The following is a 17,255-nucleotide window of genomic DNA, read 5'->3' as shown; positions in this document are numbered from 1 at the left end:
AGGCTGTGGGTAATAGTAAAGTCAATGGCATGGTTCTCAAAATCTTCACACAGGTTAAACAGGAACTGTTTAGATATGCCTGCAGAAATGTACTTCATTATATTCACTACTTGAGGAAATGCCACAAGATTTTGCTGATTCTACAGTTATAACTTATTAAAAGATTAAAGACTAGAAAGTTGACTACAACAGTCTTCATCTTCCTCCTTTCATTGATGGGTTGAGAAAGGCCTAGAATCTACTAATCCAACAGTTGATTTCTTCTTAGGCATTGGACTCATAGAACAGGAGCAAGGAATCATAATCTATTGTATTTATTGTACTTTGCAAAGCATTTTCTATCCTAGGCTCACTTTGGCATTATTATTATTAAGGAGATTTAACTTCCTTGAAAAGCTCAACTCACTCTTTGGCTGCTCTGTGATAATATGGCTCATTTTGTTTCTTCATCTCAGTGTAACAGTGAAAGTTATAACTGAGTTGTATTGGCTTTATATGCCCTGCTCAGCTTGAAACAGAAAATTGAAAATTTTATATGACCATGATTTCATTTTATTACATAAAATGACATAGTATATCATCAATTTTCACATCAAACTTGAATTAAAGGTTGTAAGTCATATGGACTTAAGATATCTTGATTCCTTAGCAGTTTCATTTGCATCTTCTATAAATAATTGTTAATACCAAATGTCAAATGAGATTCACCATTAATAGAATACAGAAGTGCAATTGTTCCTCTTACCACAGTTCATTAGACTGCATAAATCTACAATGTGGTAAAATAAAGTGGATACTCATGTGAACAGAGTGGAACAAAAAAATTCTTTTAGAACACATAAATAGAATTGTATTCTTGACCAATGTCATATATAGGCATATCTAGGAGATAGTGCGGGTTCAGTTCCAGTCCATCACAGTAAAGCGAATATTGCAATAAAGCAGTTCACACAAATGTTTTGGTTTTCTAGTGCATATAAAATTTATGTTTATACTGTATAGTCTATTAAGTGTACCTTATGTCTAAAAAGACAATGTATATACCTTCATTGAAAAATACTGCTAAAAAGTGCTATCTGAGCCTTCAGTGAGTTATCTGAGCCTTCAATGTTCAAAGGTTATCTGAGCCTTCAATGTTCAAAGGTTATCTGAGCCTTCAGTGAGTCATAATCTTCTTGCTGGTGGAAGGTCTTGCCTCAGTGTTGATAGCTGTTGACTGATCAAGGTGGTAGTTGCTGAAGGTTGGGGTGGTAATGTCTTGAACTTCAGCAATGAAGTTTGCCCCATCCATTGACTCTTCCTTTCACAAAAGATTTCTCTGTGGCATGAGATGCTGTTTGATGGCATTTTACCCATAGTAGAATTTCTTTCAAAATTGCTTTCTCAACCAAAGTTAATGTAATATTCTAAAACAAATACTCTTTTGTTGTCATATCAACAATGTTCAGCATCTTCACCAGGAGCAGCTTCCATCTCAAGAAACCGCTTTCTTAGCTCATCCATAAGAAGCAATTCTTCATTTGTTAAAGTCATATCATGAGAGTGTAGTGGTTTGGTCACATCTTCATGTTCCACTCTAATTCTAGTTCTTTTACTTATTCTATCACATCTGCAGTTACTTCCTCCACTGAAGTCTTAAACCCCTGAAAGTAATCTGTGAGGACTGGAATCAACATCTTCCAAACTTCTATTAATGTTGATATTTTGCCCTCATCCCATGAATCATTAATGTTCTTAATGGCATCTAGAATTGTGAATCCTTTCTAGAAGGTTTTCAATTTACTTTGCCCAGATTCACTGGAGGAATCACCATCTATGGCAACTATAGCCTTTCAAAATGTATTTCTAAAATAATAAGACTTGAAAGTTGAAATTACTCCTTGATCTATGGGTTGCAGGGTGGATGCTGTGTTAGCAGGTCTGAAGACAACATTAACCTCCTTGTACGCGTCCATCACAGCTCTTGGGTGACCAGGTGCATTGCCAGTGAGCAGTAATATTTTGAAAGGAATCTGTTTTTCTGAGCAGTACGTCTCAGCAGTAGACTTAAAATATTTGGTAAACCATGCTGTAAACAGCTATGCTGTCATCCGGGTTTTGTTATTCCATTCATAGAGCACAGGCAGAGTAGATCTGGCATAATTCTTAAGGGCCTTAGGGTTTTCTGAATGGTAAATGAGCATTGGCTTCAACTTAAAGTCACAAGCTGTATTAGCCCCTAGCAAGAGAGTTGGTCTGTCCTTTGAAGATTTGAAGCCCAGTATTGACTTCTCTCTAGCTATGAAAATCCTAAATGGCATCTTCTTCCAATATAAGGCTATTATGTGTACATTTGAAATCTGTTGTTTAGTGGAGCCACCTTATCAGTTATCTTAACTAGATTTTTGGATAACTTGTGTAGCTTCTACATAGCACTTGCTGCTTCACCTGGCATTTTTATGTTATGGAGACAGCTTCTTTCCGTAAACCTCATGAACCTACCTCTGCTAGCTCCAAGCGTTTTTTTCTGCAGCTTCCTCACCTCTCATAGCCTTCATAGAATTGAAGAGAGTTAGGGCTTTGCTCTGGATTACACTGGTGTAAGGGAATGTTGTGGCTGGTTTGATTTTCTGTCCAGACCACTCAAACTTTCCCCGTAGCAGCAATAAGGCTGTTTTGCTTTCTTATCATTCCTGTGTTCCCTGGAGTAGCCAACACTTTTAATTTCCTTTAAGAACTTTTCCTTTGCATTCACAACTTGACCAACTGGCGCAAGAGACCTAGCCTTGCAGCCTATCTTGGCTTTTAACATGCCTTCCTCACTAAGCTTAATTATTTCTGGCTTTTGATTTAACGTAAGTAATGTGTGATGCTTCCTTTCACTTGAATGCTTAGGGGCCATTGTAGGGTTCTTAAATGACCTCATTTCAATATTGTGTCTCAGGGAATAGGGAGGTTCAAGGAGAGAAAGAGAGAGATGGGGGAATGGCCAGTCAATGGAGCAGTCAGAACACACACAAAGTTTATCAATTAAGTTTGCTGTCTTATATGGGCACAGTTTGTAGTGCTCCAAAACAATAAATAGTAACATCAAAGATAACTGATCAGAGATCACCATAACAGATATAACAATAATGAAAAGTTTTGAAATATTGTGAGAATTACCAGAATGTGACACGGAGACACAAAGTGAGCACATGCTGTTGGAAAAATGGCACCAGTAGACTTGTTTGACACAGGGTTGCCATAGACCTTCAATATGTGAAAAAATGCGCTGTCTGCAATATACGATAAAATTAGGTGTGCCTGTACCTATAAAAAGTTGAGGATAAACAGAATGGACTAAACAATCTGGTTTGTAACTGTTATATCCAAAGGCTGAATTTATAGAAAAGCATTGGCCAGAAATCCTAAAAGCAAAAATCATAAATAGGCCTTTAAACTTTCTCTTGCTATTCTTAAAAAACAGTTTTGGAGAGTATTTTTCCAGTACTGATCTCTCAGTTATCACCTTATATATACAGATAATCCCAGACTTAAATGGTTCAACTTAGGATTTTTTGACTGTATGATGGTGAAAAAGCAATACATATCCAGTAGAAACTGTACTTCAGATTTTAAACTTTGCTCTTTTCCTGATACTCTCATGATGATGGGCGGTGGCAGTGAGCCTCAGCCCCCACTCAGCCACAGGGTCACTAGGACGAACAACTGATACTCTGTAGTGTATGTGTTGCCAGATGATTTTGTCCAACTGTAGGCTAATATAAGTCTTCTGAGCACATTTAAGGTAGGCAAGGCTAAGCTATGATGTTTGGTAGGTTAGTTGTATTAAATGCATTTTTGACTTAAGATATTTTCAAGTTATAATGTGTTTATCAGGATGTAACTCCATCGTAAGTTGAGGAGCATCTGTATTTAAACTACTTGTAAAACAATTGTAGGACTGCTTGAGGGCATTATTTTCTTTTGTAAACCTAACTGCTCTTTGTGTGGAACTTTGATTGACTAACATACCAAAAGTGCTGCCAGTCTCATCTTTATACATGTTGAGTGTCATATTCATAATAGAATAAGAATACAAAATTGGGGTGACTGATTAAAATATCACTTTGTATTTGAAGAAAAAATACTCTTATCTACAAATGCACTACAAAAGGGCTTTTTACAATATGTCCTTATGTACAAACTTTTGGGAATATGGCTTTAAGTAGAAGATTATACAGAAAGCCTCTCTGTAAACCACAAAGCAATTATTACAAATATAGAGGTGGTATTAAAAACAATTTATTTGACTTATAAGAGCACCTATTTATGAGCTAAGCGCTCATTAGGTGTTTTGTGAGGAACTTTAAAATCATGGTATATGCAAACTTAAATTTACAAATTAAAGAATATTCATAAAAAGCATAATTTGTAGCAAAAGAATTCATAAGCTGATGGATCTCCCCTCATGCCAGCTCCAGCCTCTGCACAGGTAAAGCAGCAGTGATTTAATTTTATTTCAACTTAGAAAAGTTATGACCTGATCATAGTCATAATGGATTTTATAGTAAGAAAGAAAGGTAGTTTTCCAAGGATTTGCTTTCCAAAGCAGTAAGGGAGCAATTTTTGTAAAGGTGTCTGGAGTTAAGAAAATGAAATTTTAATCTCAGTCTCCAGGCATTCTGTGTCTCATACTCTCCAAATGTCAACCTTTTTATGTAATTTAGAAGAGGTATAGACTGAAAGGTAATGGGTTGTGGCAGGATACGAGCAAGAAAACATTGAATATAATCAAAAAAGATCTGGATGTGTCAGGGTCAGACTTTTTTCATGGAGAACCATTGATATTCCACATAGATATGCAGTTCTGTGTTTTTGGTCACTTAAGAATACTTTTTGAAATGTTGAAAGGATTTTGGTTGTCTCTCATTTTGCTTTGCTTTATATAAGCTCAGTATCCCATTCTCTATTGTTTTCTTTACATTCTTGGCACAGTTCAGTGGACCGGGAGAGGAGAAGTTGAAACATGCTGCTGCTACCTTTTGCAGTAACCAACCTTTCGCCCTGGAAATGATCAAGTCTCGTCAGAAAAAGGATTCTCGATTTCAGACTTTTGTGCAAGTGAGTTGAGTGAGTCATGTAAGAAAAAAAAATAAGGCAAGTTTTTATCAATTATAGGATAAACTGGGGGAATGCTGACTAAGACTTTTAGAAGGATTACATCTATGTTAATATTTTTTAAAGCCATACATTCTCTCTGAAGTTACTGGAAAGTATAAAGGTGATTTTAGAATGGTAAATAATAAAAAATATGTGTCAAGATTAGCATACTTGATATAGAAGTCCACACATTGCCATGGGGGTTTTATCAGGAAATGACCCATACACACTATGAAAAGAATATTGTCAAAGCATGAGAATGGGCTTATATCTGGTCCAGGGAAGAATTTAATAGCAATTATACTCATTGGGGTAGTCACTAGTATATAGGTCAAGGGTCAGTAAACTGCGGCCCACAGACCATATCCAGACTGTTTCCTGTTTTATAAATAAAGTTTTATTGGAATACAGTGTATTCGTTTCCTATTGCTGTATAACAAGATTACCACAAGTGTGGCCACTTAATGCAAATTGATTATCTCACAGTTTTTGTGGTTTAGGAGTATGGCTATGGTTTAGCTGGATCCTCTCTTTTTCTTTTCTTTTCTTTTTTTTTTTTTGAGACAGAGTCTCGCTTTGTTGCCCGGGCTAGAGTGAGTGCCGTGGCATCAGCCTAGCTCACAGCAACCTCAAACTCCTGGGCTTAAGCGATCCTACTGCCTCAGCCTCCCGAGTAGCTGGGACTACAGGCATGCGCCACCATGCCCGGCTAATTTTTTCTATATATATATTTTAGTTGGCCAGATAATTTCTTTCTATTTTTAGTGGAGATGGGGTCTCGCTCTTGCTCAGGCTGGTCTCGAACTCCTGAGCTCAAACAATCCACCCGCCTCGGCCTCCCAGAGTGCTAGGATTACAGGCGTGAGCCACCGCGCCCGGCCTGGATCCTCTCTTCAGATTTTAACCAGGTTGAAATCAAAGTATCAGCTAGAGCTGCAATTCTCTTTTGATGCTCAGGGTTCTCTTCAAAGCTCACTGGTTGTTAGCAGAGTTCATTTTCTTATAAATGTATAACTGAGGTTCCTGCCTTCTTGCTAGTCATTGGCTAGGAACCAGTCTCAACTCCTAGAGAAAGCCCATATCTCTCTGCCATATGACCCCCTTAGGCAGTTTAAAGGTGGATGTTTGCTTTCTTCCAGGCCAGTGAGAATGCCACTCTCTGACACAGATTTCTGTTAAAGGCTCCTCTGATGAAGTCAGGCCCACCCAGGACAATTTTCTTTTTCATTAACTTGAAGTCAACTGATAGAAACCTAATCATATGAGTGATATCCCATCATATTCACAGATTCCATCCATACTCAAGGGCATGGGATTATACAGGGTGTGTATATCAGACAACGAGAATCTTGGAGGCCATCTTGAGTTATTTACTACATGGAACCATCATATTCATTCATTTATACATTATCTGTGGCTGCTTTTGTGCTGAATCAGTAGAGTTGAGTAGTTGTGGGAGAGACTGTATGGCCTGCAAATCCTAAAATATTTACTAACTAGCACTTTACTAAAAAGTTTGCAAATGCCTTGTATAGATGAGGTAGCATACCCAGACTGGTGATCCATTGTGCCTACTTGGAATGGCAGATAACAAATTGGCTAACTAACTTTGGTAGGAATGCCAATCATAGGAAAATGCACCTAGGTTTTCTGAATAGGTGAAAATAAAGCTGTTTTAATACAAGTAAGCAATAGTTAAGAGTTGATTATGGATACTCTTAGTCATTGCTTAAACAGATAACAAAGAAGCCATTGGTTTAGTAATAGAGGCCTCCTTTATGTGACTAAAGGGGAAAACAGATGTATAGTATGGCAATAATATATCTTGGTATTTTTTAAAGAGCTTGATTTAATAATCAGAACTGTGACGCAGTAGACACTCATATGGTGAATACATGATAGATGTAAGGTAATTATAGTGCTGATAAGAATTACAGAGTCACTTATTTCACTTTAATTTTAGGATGCTGAGAGTAATCCACTGTGTCGTCGTCTTCAGCTGAAAGATATCATTCCCACCCAAATGCAAAGGCTTACTAAGTACCCACTTCTACTGGATAATATTGCCAAATACACAGGTACAGCATTTTCTCATTGAAATTAAAAAGATTAGGAACAACAACAAAAAACTTGTCCTGCTAAATAATACCTCACAGCATTCTGGTGTCTGGAGTTGGATTTCCAAATAGTATAAAAAGATTTTCTGACAAGATATGATCTAGTCTTCTTCAGGCTGTCTGATTTAATGTGCTCCATTGGTAAGTAGTTCCATAACAGGGTTTGGCAAACTATGTGGGTCAAATCAGGCTCACTGCCTGTTTTTGTAAATAAAGTTTGATTTTGGAACACAACTGTGCTCATCTGTTTACATACTGTCTCTGACCACTTTTGTACTGTAACAGCAGAGCTGAGTAGTTGTGACAGAATCCATTTGACCTGGAAAATGTAAAATGTTTATTATTTGATCCTTTGCAGAAAGTCTGCCTATCCTTGCTCTAGCATGCATCATACTTGCTTTGAAGAAGATTTGTACTGAGTTGAAGAGCTACATATGTACTTTTATTAAACCAAATTGACGCATTATAGTTTCTACTCTTCCTGTTTTGAAACATGAAGTGAATCCGAGTTTCTCAGTTGAGCTTTTAGTCTCTTATACTTAGTTCTCAATAATTTTATGCAATCAGACTCCTGCTTCTTGTGTCTGAGAATTTGAATGCATAATTGGGAAATTTAAAATTATGGTACCTGGTAACAAAAGTGGTTTACACTCATGCACATTAATTTTTATACTGCAATATTTCTGTTCAGTACAGTTGGACTGTTCAGAGGATTATAATTTTGAATATTCTGATTTTGATATTCTTTATATTATAGATACAATATAACCTCAACACCTTTTGACAAATTTTATCTTTTAATGATACAAATGTTATGATCTGTTTTCTTTTTAAAAATATAATCTCAAATTCAAAGACATTTGTTTTGGAATTATTTCGAATTTTGTTATTCAAAAAAATCTTTCTTAGTAGGTTCATTGGACATATTTATGTAGGCTATGCACTATGAAATTACAGGGGGAGGAGGGGTTCCCGTTTATATAGCTTACAAAGTGAATGAGACCAGTTCTCTGGAATGTGTAACATAGTAGCCCTGATACTTTATGTAAAGCAAAATGTTTTGGATTTTGGGTTCTATTCTTTTTAACATTAGATTTATGTTTTAAGTACTGCCATAAGAAGTTTCGCCTCTGCAAACACTACCTAAATTGACACTCTGCCATAGGTTTTAGCCTGGTATAAAAGGTCTTAGTATGTTCTTATAACTAATGAAATAAAGTGAAATCTCATTCATATGTACATTTTTTTTTTCTAATTTTCTCCATTTTTCCCATGTTTAGAATGGCCAATGGAAAGAGAGAAGGTGAAGAAAGCTGCAGATCACTGTCGTCAGATCTTAAATTATGTAAATCAGGCTGTCAAGGAGGCAGAAAACAAACAGGTAAAAAGGGAAAACAAGAAGATACAGGATGACGTAGGGAGAATATTAAATTAATATTACCTGGAACTTGTGAAATAGTAATTCAAACTATCATTACATAACCGATAGGTTGGACATTTGTTAACTATTCATATATAATAGATGGGTCCAGATCAATTTATGATAGAATATAAGATTTGTAATTGACTTTTTTGAATTTTGAACATCTCAGGCTACTTGTTTGCTCATTCATTCATCTGTTCGTACAACAGATATTTATAGAGCATGTGCTGTATGCTGGGCATAGAGTACAGAGTAGTTGAGAAGTAAGCACAATATCTGCTCACATTGAGCTTGTTTCCTAGCAGGACAGGAAGGCATTTAACAGGATTATAGTGCAAGTGTTTTGTATCAGTTGTGATTGCTGCTATGAAGGAGAGTTTCAGATACTGTGAGTGTATAACTATGGGGCCTATCCTAGTTTGGGGATGTTAGGTGGTGGCTATCAGAGAAAGCTTCTTTGAGGAACTGATATTTGGGCCAAGCTCTGAAGGATGAGTGGAAATGAACCAAAACAATGTGGAAGGGTGCAGCTCTAGAAGCAGAGGCAGTATTTATAACAGTCTCAGCATAAAAAGGAAGCATAGTCTGTTTGAGGAACTGAAAGATTAGATTAATGTGGATCGTGCCTAAAAAGCAAAGTCAGAGTGGTATAAAATGAGGTGAAGTAGTCCAGGACCAACTTATACAGGGCCCTTTAGATCGTGTTAAAGATTTTTATTTTTATTCTGAAAGTAGTAGGAATTCATAGTAGATGTGTAAGAATATATGTTTTCAGATTTTCACTATTTAGGAATCACTCACACTACTCTATGGAGAGTGAGCTGAAGGAGGAAGATAGTGGGTAAAAGAGCCCTGGATTGTGGTAGCAATCCAGGATTGATGATGGTAGCTTAGAGAAATTAGAGAAGTATTTAGAAGGTAAAATTGACAGGACTTAGTGACTGATTTAGAGAAGGATTTGAAGGAGAGGTCTTATCAAGAATAAATCCCCAGGCTTCTGGCTTGCATATTTGGATGGATAGGATGAGTAGAGAAGTCCCAGATTTGTGGGGAAGATGGTGAGTTCAGTTTGGAATATCAGGTAGAGATGTGCAGTACACAGTTGGCTTTATGGGTTCACCTCTAAGAGGAATTTGCTGAAGATAAAAATTTAAGATTGTGAGCATATGGAGGCTCATTGAATCCACAGGCATGGATGTCATTTCTTAGGAGCTGAGTGTGATGACAACTCTGTTGGTAAGACTGAAGGAAAACAGGAACTTTCAAATGTGTTGTTTGGAGTGTAAAATGATAAAACCCCAGAGAGAAATTTGGCAATATTTATCTAAATTTAAAGTGTACATACCCATATATCTACTCTTTGACTCAACTATTCTGTTCCAAGTGATATACCCAAGAGAAATGAAGATACATCCCCACAAACAGACTTATAAAAGAATGTTTCTAGCAACTTTATTCATAATAGCCAAAAACTAGAAATAGCTGAAGAATTCATCAACAGAATGGATAAACTAATTGTGGTATAGTCATGAAATAATGTACAATCAGTGATGAAAAGGAATGAACTACTGATGTGAACAACATAGACAAACCTCATGTACATGCTTAGTGAAAGAAACCAGATGCAAAAGAGTATATACATATAATTGTATTTATATGGACTTCTAAGACAGATTAAACTACTCTATGGTAAGAAAAAACCCAGAAAAGTGGTTGCTACCGAGTATGTGCTGGTGGAGACTAACTGGGAAGAAGTATGGAGAAACTTTCTGGGGTGATGGTAGTATTTCATATCTTGGTAGCAGTTCAGGTTGGATGGTTGTGTATATATTTGTCAACATCCATGAAAAGGTACACCTAAAATGTGTGCATTCTACTGTATGTAAATTTTACTTTTTAAGAAAAACTGTATGCAATTGTTATGTATGCTAAAATCTTTAGGGATAATGTATACTTATATCTATAATTTATTTTGAAATGCATCCAGAAAATAAGATGGACTGGTAGATAGAGGGATGAATAGATGGATAGATATATAATAAAACAAATATAGCAAATGTTGATTGTAGAATGTAAGTGGTGGGTATATAGGTGTTCAGTATACACATTCAGACTTTGCTGTGTATTTGGAAGTGTTTATGATGTTGGGGGAAAATGCACATAGCCCATACTCTTGGATCCAGTAGTTCTAGAAACAGATATATCTACACAGGTGTACAAAGATATATATTTAAGGCCATTTTATTACAGTACTATCTGTTATAGGAGAAGATTGGAAGTAACCTAAATTCATTTACAGAGCTGAATACTATGCAGCCATTTTAAAAAATGGGACAGCTCTTTATGTGCTAATGTGGAACAATCTTCAAGATATATACATACCACATATACACAAACACACAGAGAAAGACATACATGAATATATTATGCTACTGTATTTTGTTTTAAAATAGGATATGTTATATACACAACATACACAGAGACAAGCATACTTATGTACACATACTCTATTCTACTTATAGAGTTTTTCTCAAAGGCTACTCAAGAAATGAATATTAGTGATTGCTTCTTTAGAGAAAATTGGTGGGTGGTGGGCAAGTGGGCAGGGTTAGAGATAGACTGTATAGTTTGCCTTATGTTACCTTCTGAATTTTGTATTGTGTGCATGATTTACATATTCAGAAAATAAATGTAAGCTACTTAGAGGCCAATGAGTTCAAAAAGAAGATTGAGAAAGAAAGGCCAATGAAGTAGAAAGAAAATTAGGAGGGTATAATATCGCCAAAGCCAAGGGAAGAGATATTTTAAGAAAGAATAAGTGCTCAGTCATGTCTAGTGTTGCAGATAGCTTAGTAAAATACAGATTAAAAATGTCCATTTGATTCAGAAACAGAAAGGTCATTGATGACCAAAACAATAACTTTGGCTCCATCCTGTCTAATTTTCAGCGCTTGGAAGATTATCAGCGTCGTCTTGATACCTCCAGTCTAAAGTTGTCAGAGTACCCAAATGTTGAAGAGCTCAGGGTAAGAGATGGTCTAATCATAATTTTTAAAATAAAATTTACTAAATAAAGACTTGGAAGGTAATTAACATCTCAGTGGGAATATGTATCACCTGAAGGAGTTCTTGTATCATAAATGATCTATATTTATTATTTTATTCTGCCTTTTAAATGATCCATTTGAAGATTACTTTAATCTTTCATTAGGGAAATATTTTGTGTGAAACTATAACTTTGCATGACAGGAACTGACAGGAGACTAAGAAACACTAGTTATTATTAAATTATTAAATTTAATTGTATTGTGTTCTGTAGTTTAAATAAGAGTAGGCCTGTTTATTATGTAAACTTTCCAGATCATTGAGAAAGCAAGATAACTTTATTATTTTTTCATGAAGCTCTTCAAAAGCATAAACGTTGAAACTATTATAGAAATGATAGTAAAATATTTACTAATTTCCAATTATCTGGGCTTTCATATTAATTAACTTTTTAGGATTTTAAGTCTTTTTTGTACTGTTTCAGTGGATGGTTGTTTTGGCAGATTTATTTGGTGGCTGTTTCAAATAGACTTTTGTGTCATGTGTAACACTTTATCAGAAAGCACGCTCATGTGCTTATTCCCTTTAACTTCCAAATGATGAGATTTTTCTAGAGCTGCTAATACTAAGAGATGATTCTCTTTCTAGTAAGTTATTAATATTTAGAGTAAGTCTGGGTAGCACCTGGACTTTCCATGTCAAATGTTATTCTTTAAAACTTTCTTTGGAATTAGAGCCTTAGAACTCAGAGGCCTCTTACAGACAAGCATATGTGGCATCCTCATCCAGTCATTCAAAGCAAAATTAAGGGATAGGTTGAGAATCTAGTGGCTGAATGTTTATAACTTGATTTTCGTGAGCTATTACCATCTATTTAGAGTGACATTTGGAAGATAGTACTCCTGAATGTTTTCTTGCAAGATACCTTTTCCTTTTTAGAAAATTTATGCAGATTAATTTTACATGGGCTTTATTCCATTTTCAAGAGCTGACAAATAGCAATAGTGATAGTTGAATCTAAATGGCATCTTTTATATTAATATTAAGAATTGCTTGAAAAGAGACTAAATTGTACAGAATATCATCTCACTGAGTGCTTGGAAATAATTTGTGTGTAATTCTCTTTATTTTGGCAGAATTTGGATTTAACAAAAAGGAAGATGATTCATGAAGGGCCATTGGTTTGGAAGGTGAATAGAGATAAAACCATTGGTAGGTCTGATCTTGTCTGTTTTGGGAAGAGTGAAGAAAGGGAAAGAATAGGAAAGTTTCCTTATGCCAAAAGGAAGAAGAGAGAACCAGTCACAATTTTCGGTTACAACAGTTAGCGGTGCTGCTTTGTGTTATTTGTACATTTATAAAAGATCTGCTTTTGTTATTTTCTTATATGTGAAATGTGTTAAATGTTCATTTAGGAATGTAGCAGAAAACTTTGTTATCATTCAGTTCTATTTCCATCATTCTTCTCTTCTAATGAGCCTTTGTAACCTTTCTTTAAACCATTACCTCTCAAACTATCTGTGGTGAGGAACTTGTTTTTTATTTTCTATCAGTCACAGACTGACACTTGGCGAAATACAACAAAAATGAATTACTAAAAAAATGAAGTTTAAAAAAATAATATACAAGTCAGTTTTTAAAATTTACTGGATTTAACAAATAATTTCTCCATTGAATTATTACAAAGGTTATTAAACACATCTCAATTAAAGTTTATTAAGCACATTTCAATTTTTGTACTTATATTTCCTGCATTTTTATTTCTAGATTTATACACCTTGCTCCTGGAAGACATTCTTGTGTTGTTACAAAAGCAGGATGATAGACTGGTGTTAAGGTGTCATAGTAAGATTCTGGCATCTACAGCTGATAGCAAGCACACGTTTAGTCCTGTCATTAAGTTGAGTACAGTGTTGGTTCGACAAGTGGCAACAGGCGAGTATGTCCACTGAAGGATGCTAATCTCCAGACTTATAGTAAAGTTGCATAAGATATTCAGTGTTGTTTAAATAATATAACTGGCACATTGTTACTTTTAATTTACTTGGGCAAATTAAATGGAATTTATTTATTGCTTAGCAAGTAAATTAAGAGTTTATATCCCAAAATTATTTAGGATGTCTAAATTCTCTGATTTTCTGTATTTGAAAATTTTTATGTGATTACTTTGGTCTTTATTCTATGTTCAAATTATTGGTAGATTCCAATAAAGATAGTGCATTGAGGTAATCCCAATGGAAAGGCTTTCATTTAGGGCAGTATTTTTTTTGATTTGGTGAAAAAAAGTGAAAACTGAAGGGGAAGATGTACTTTGTGTTTTCTAAAAATGAATTTAAGTTGGCAAGTTATATATATATATATATATTTTTTTTTTTGGAGACAGAGTCTTGCTTTGTTGCCCGGGCTAGAGTGTGGTGGCATCAGCCTAGCTCACAGCAACCTCAAACTCCTGAGCTTAAGCAATCTTTCTGCCTCAGCCTCCTGAGTAGCTGGGACTAGAGGCATGCACCACCATGGTTGGCTAATTTTTTTTCCTATATTTTTAGTTGTCCAGCTAATTTCTTTATATTTTTAGTAGAGACGGGGTCTCGCTCTTGCTCAGGCTGGTCTTGAACTCCTGAGCTCAAACGATCCTCCCACCTCAGCCTCCCAGAGTGCTAGGATTACAGGTGTGAGCCACTGCGCTCGGCCGCAAGTTATATTTTGACTATACTAACAATGATCTCTTTTAAAGCTTTTTAGTTCAGTGATGGCAAAATAAATTTGTGACCTCTTTTCTCCAACATTCACTGAATATTATTAATTAACCACTTAGTAAAAGGGCAGATCAAAATAAATGCAAAGAGTAATAACAGCATTCAGTTTAGTAATTTATATTTTTTATCTTCTGTTTAACATTTATAAATTACTGTGAAATCAGTGTTAATTTTTATAATTGTTGTTTTATTCCAGTATAACATATACAGCATAACATACATTAGGTTGCACAGATTTTAAGTGTATAGCTTGATGAATTTTTACAAAGTAAACATATGTAACCTTTATCTAGATTAAGATGCAGAATATTACCAAGACACTAGAAACATCCCACTTGGCCTCTCTAGATCATAATGGTAATTTTTGTCTTGTTTTTTCCAGATAACAAAGCTTTGTTCGTCATCTCCATGTCAGACAATGGAGCCCAAATTTATGAACTGGTGGCACAGACAGTTTCTGAAAAGACTGTGTACGTATTAGATATAGCTGCCTTGCCCTAACTGGTATTTTTATTATCTCAAGTATAGTATCCCACAAATTTAACTTTATTTTTTATAGTACTACTCTGAAAACCAAAAATTATATAGAAACCAAGCACTTTCTCTGTATTATTTTAGAGACATCCTTGTAAGAACTTGTTCCTTTTTAGATTAATGCCTTTTATTTTGATTTTATTCCACTGAAAGTATATTTTCTAAAGAAAAAAATCCCAGGAGTGCCACTTGAAGTTTTTTAAGGGGTAATATACTTATAATGTTGTTAGATTGTTCTATAAGGTATAGTTTTGGAATCTCTCCATAATAGTATGTTGCCAAAATACAGATATTCTCTGGCAGAGTGGAGTTTTTTTTTTATTTGGTTGGTTGGTTGGTTGGTTGATTTGAAGTTTGGTTTGTATGCTTTGTTTTTATTTTTGCTTTCTCACTGTATTTAAAGGGCATTTCTTTCTTTCTTTCCTTTTTGTATTCTGGATTCCTTTCGAACGTCCTGAAGCTGGCAGGACCTAATCTGTCGCATGGCTGCCTCAGTGAAGGAGCAATCCACAAAGCCAATTCCATTACCAGAGTCACCACCGGGCGAGTGAGTGTTCCTTTGCATTGTAGTAGGACTTATTTTATGCTTTGGGTGAGAAAAGAATAGGATAAGTCTTACATTTTGTTGCAATGATGTTTGGTGCCTCATGAAGATGAAAGATGGTTTTCTTTCTTCTACAGAGGAGACAATAATGAAGAAGGACCTTCAAAAATGAAAGTGGAACATCATGGCATTTCAGTTACTAGTTTGCAGAGTCCAGGTAAACTTATCTGATAAGTTTACCTAGAAGAATGTAGTCCCATCATCTGTTAAAATGCAGAGAAACTTTAATACTGGATTAAGCTTTAATAGTGGTTTATGCAGGTTTTGGCATTGGATATTTGGTTTAACAAACTTCGCTTATGAGCCTTCTGTGTGTCAGTATCACACTCCTGTAAGTGCTATATTTTGCTTAAGAGATGATCTCTGTAGTTTATGTGGTTTTTTTTTTTTCCAATTATTTCTTGAATGTTCTTCATGTTAAAAGTTTTGTGAAAATAGACTCTACCTTTTCTGTTCCATTGAACAGACAGAGATTTTGGATTAGAATCTCATTTAATATCATCAAAACCTCCGTCGCATTCACTGAATATCTCTGGGAAGTCAGAGGTAGGCAATCTGTTTGTGGCTGAGAGACAGTTTGCAAAGGAGCAGCATGCAGATGCGACGCTAAAGGAAGTGGGAGTAAATTATCAAATCACAATCCCAGATCCACACTTGTCTGTCTCAGAAGAACGGTGGGCACTGGATGCACTAAGGAATTGTAAGTTTTATTCATAACTTAGTCCAGGTACTTATGATATACTAGAGTTGTATAGTGTATAAGCTATGACTTTTCCCTTTAAGAAGTTTACAGTCTATTCTGAGTATAGTGGGAGTTTAAATTTTTAAAAAAAGAGAAAATAAATTTAAAGTCTAGTTGGGATGATAATAGAAACCACCCCCCCCCAACCTTTTTAAGAAACCCATCTTTTTAAGTAAACACTGAAACAGTAACAATGCAGGCATGTGAAAATTGATTTGGGTTCAGGTGGCCAGAGAAGGAAAGCAGATATCAAAGAAAAAGAGAGTTGTGATTATTGCCTTGAAGGATGAGTAAGATTCAGATAGCTATGTAAAAGTATGGAAGCCATTCAGACAAGAATTATGGTAGGACCAAAAGCACAGAGGCAGAAACTCTGAGGGTGTTCAGAGAGGACCGAGTGGACAAGTTGGCCTGTGGTAGACAATAAGTTAAAGGAGTGTAAGAGATGAGGTTGGAAAGGTAGAAAATGTGCTGTTGAGAACTTTGAATACCAGATTGGGTTTTCCATACTTTAAGGATGGCACATCCCGGTGTTTTGAGGGCTTTTCCATACCACACATTTCTTCTAGCCTTCTTGTGGAGAATGTAGTGTCCCCCACAGCGGCCCATGCTACACACATGTGTGTGCACACAGACACCTTTGCCACTCTGGTAACTCCTCCCCCGCCCCCTGGCTGGCTGGGAATCACTGTTACAAATGGGAGGATAGCACATTTCTCAGGTGTACTGAAGTGGGGAAAAGGCGGAGAACAATTGCTTTATTTGTAGGGAACCATTTTAAGCCAGGGTATGACTAATAAAAAAAGACCAATCTGGCTGAGAGCTGTGAAAAGATTTGAATGGAAAGAGATGCAGGGTGGTGCACTTACTAAAGAAGCCATTATAGTAGTTTGGGTTTGAGGCTAAAAGG

At 35.7% G+C, this 17,255-nt stretch overlaps 1 protein-coding gene across 3 annotated transcripts in view; it reads left to right on the top strand.

The window, feature by feature from the left end:
• Nucleotides 1–17,255, top strand: part of ARHGEF12 (Rho guanine nucleotide exchange factor 12) — a 150,754-nt gene that overhangs the window by 123,732 nt on the left and 9,767 nt on the right. For all 3 annotated transcript variants that reach the window (XM_045556260.1, XM_045556258.1, XM_045556259.1), the window contains 10 exons: nucleotides 4,960–5,085; nucleotides 7,088–7,202; nucleotides 8,522–8,622; nucleotides 11,613–11,690; nucleotides 12,846–12,921; nucleotides 13,477–13,644; nucleotides 14,848–14,935; nucleotides 15,460–15,546; nucleotides 15,681–15,760; nucleotides 16,070–16,303. In XM_045556260.1, coding sequence (XP_045412216.1) covers nucleotides 4,960–5,085; nucleotides 7,088–7,202; nucleotides 8,522–8,622; nucleotides 11,613–11,690; nucleotides 12,846–12,921; nucleotides 13,477–13,644; nucleotides 14,848–14,935; nucleotides 15,460–15,546; nucleotides 15,681–15,760; nucleotides 16,070–16,303 — 1,153 coding nt within the window. The remainder of the gene's footprint in view (nucleotides 1–4,959; nucleotides 5,086–7,087; nucleotides 7,203–8,521; nucleotides 8,623–11,612; nucleotides 11,691–12,845; nucleotides 12,922–13,476; nucleotides 13,645–14,847; nucleotides 14,936–15,459; nucleotides 15,547–15,680; nucleotides 15,761–16,069; nucleotides 16,304–17,255) is intronic.

The sequence above is a fragment of the Lemur catta genome, chromosome 7 (assembly GCF_020740605.2).
Source record: "Lemur catta isolate mLemCat1 chromosome 7, mLemCat1.pri, whole genome shotgun sequence".
Classification (NCBI taxonomy): domain Eukaryota; kingdom Metazoa; phylum Chordata; class Mammalia; order Primates; family Lemuridae; genus Lemur; species Lemur catta.
Note: the sequence above shows the minus strand (reverse complement) of the source record. Positions and strands in the feature narration are given on the sequence as shown.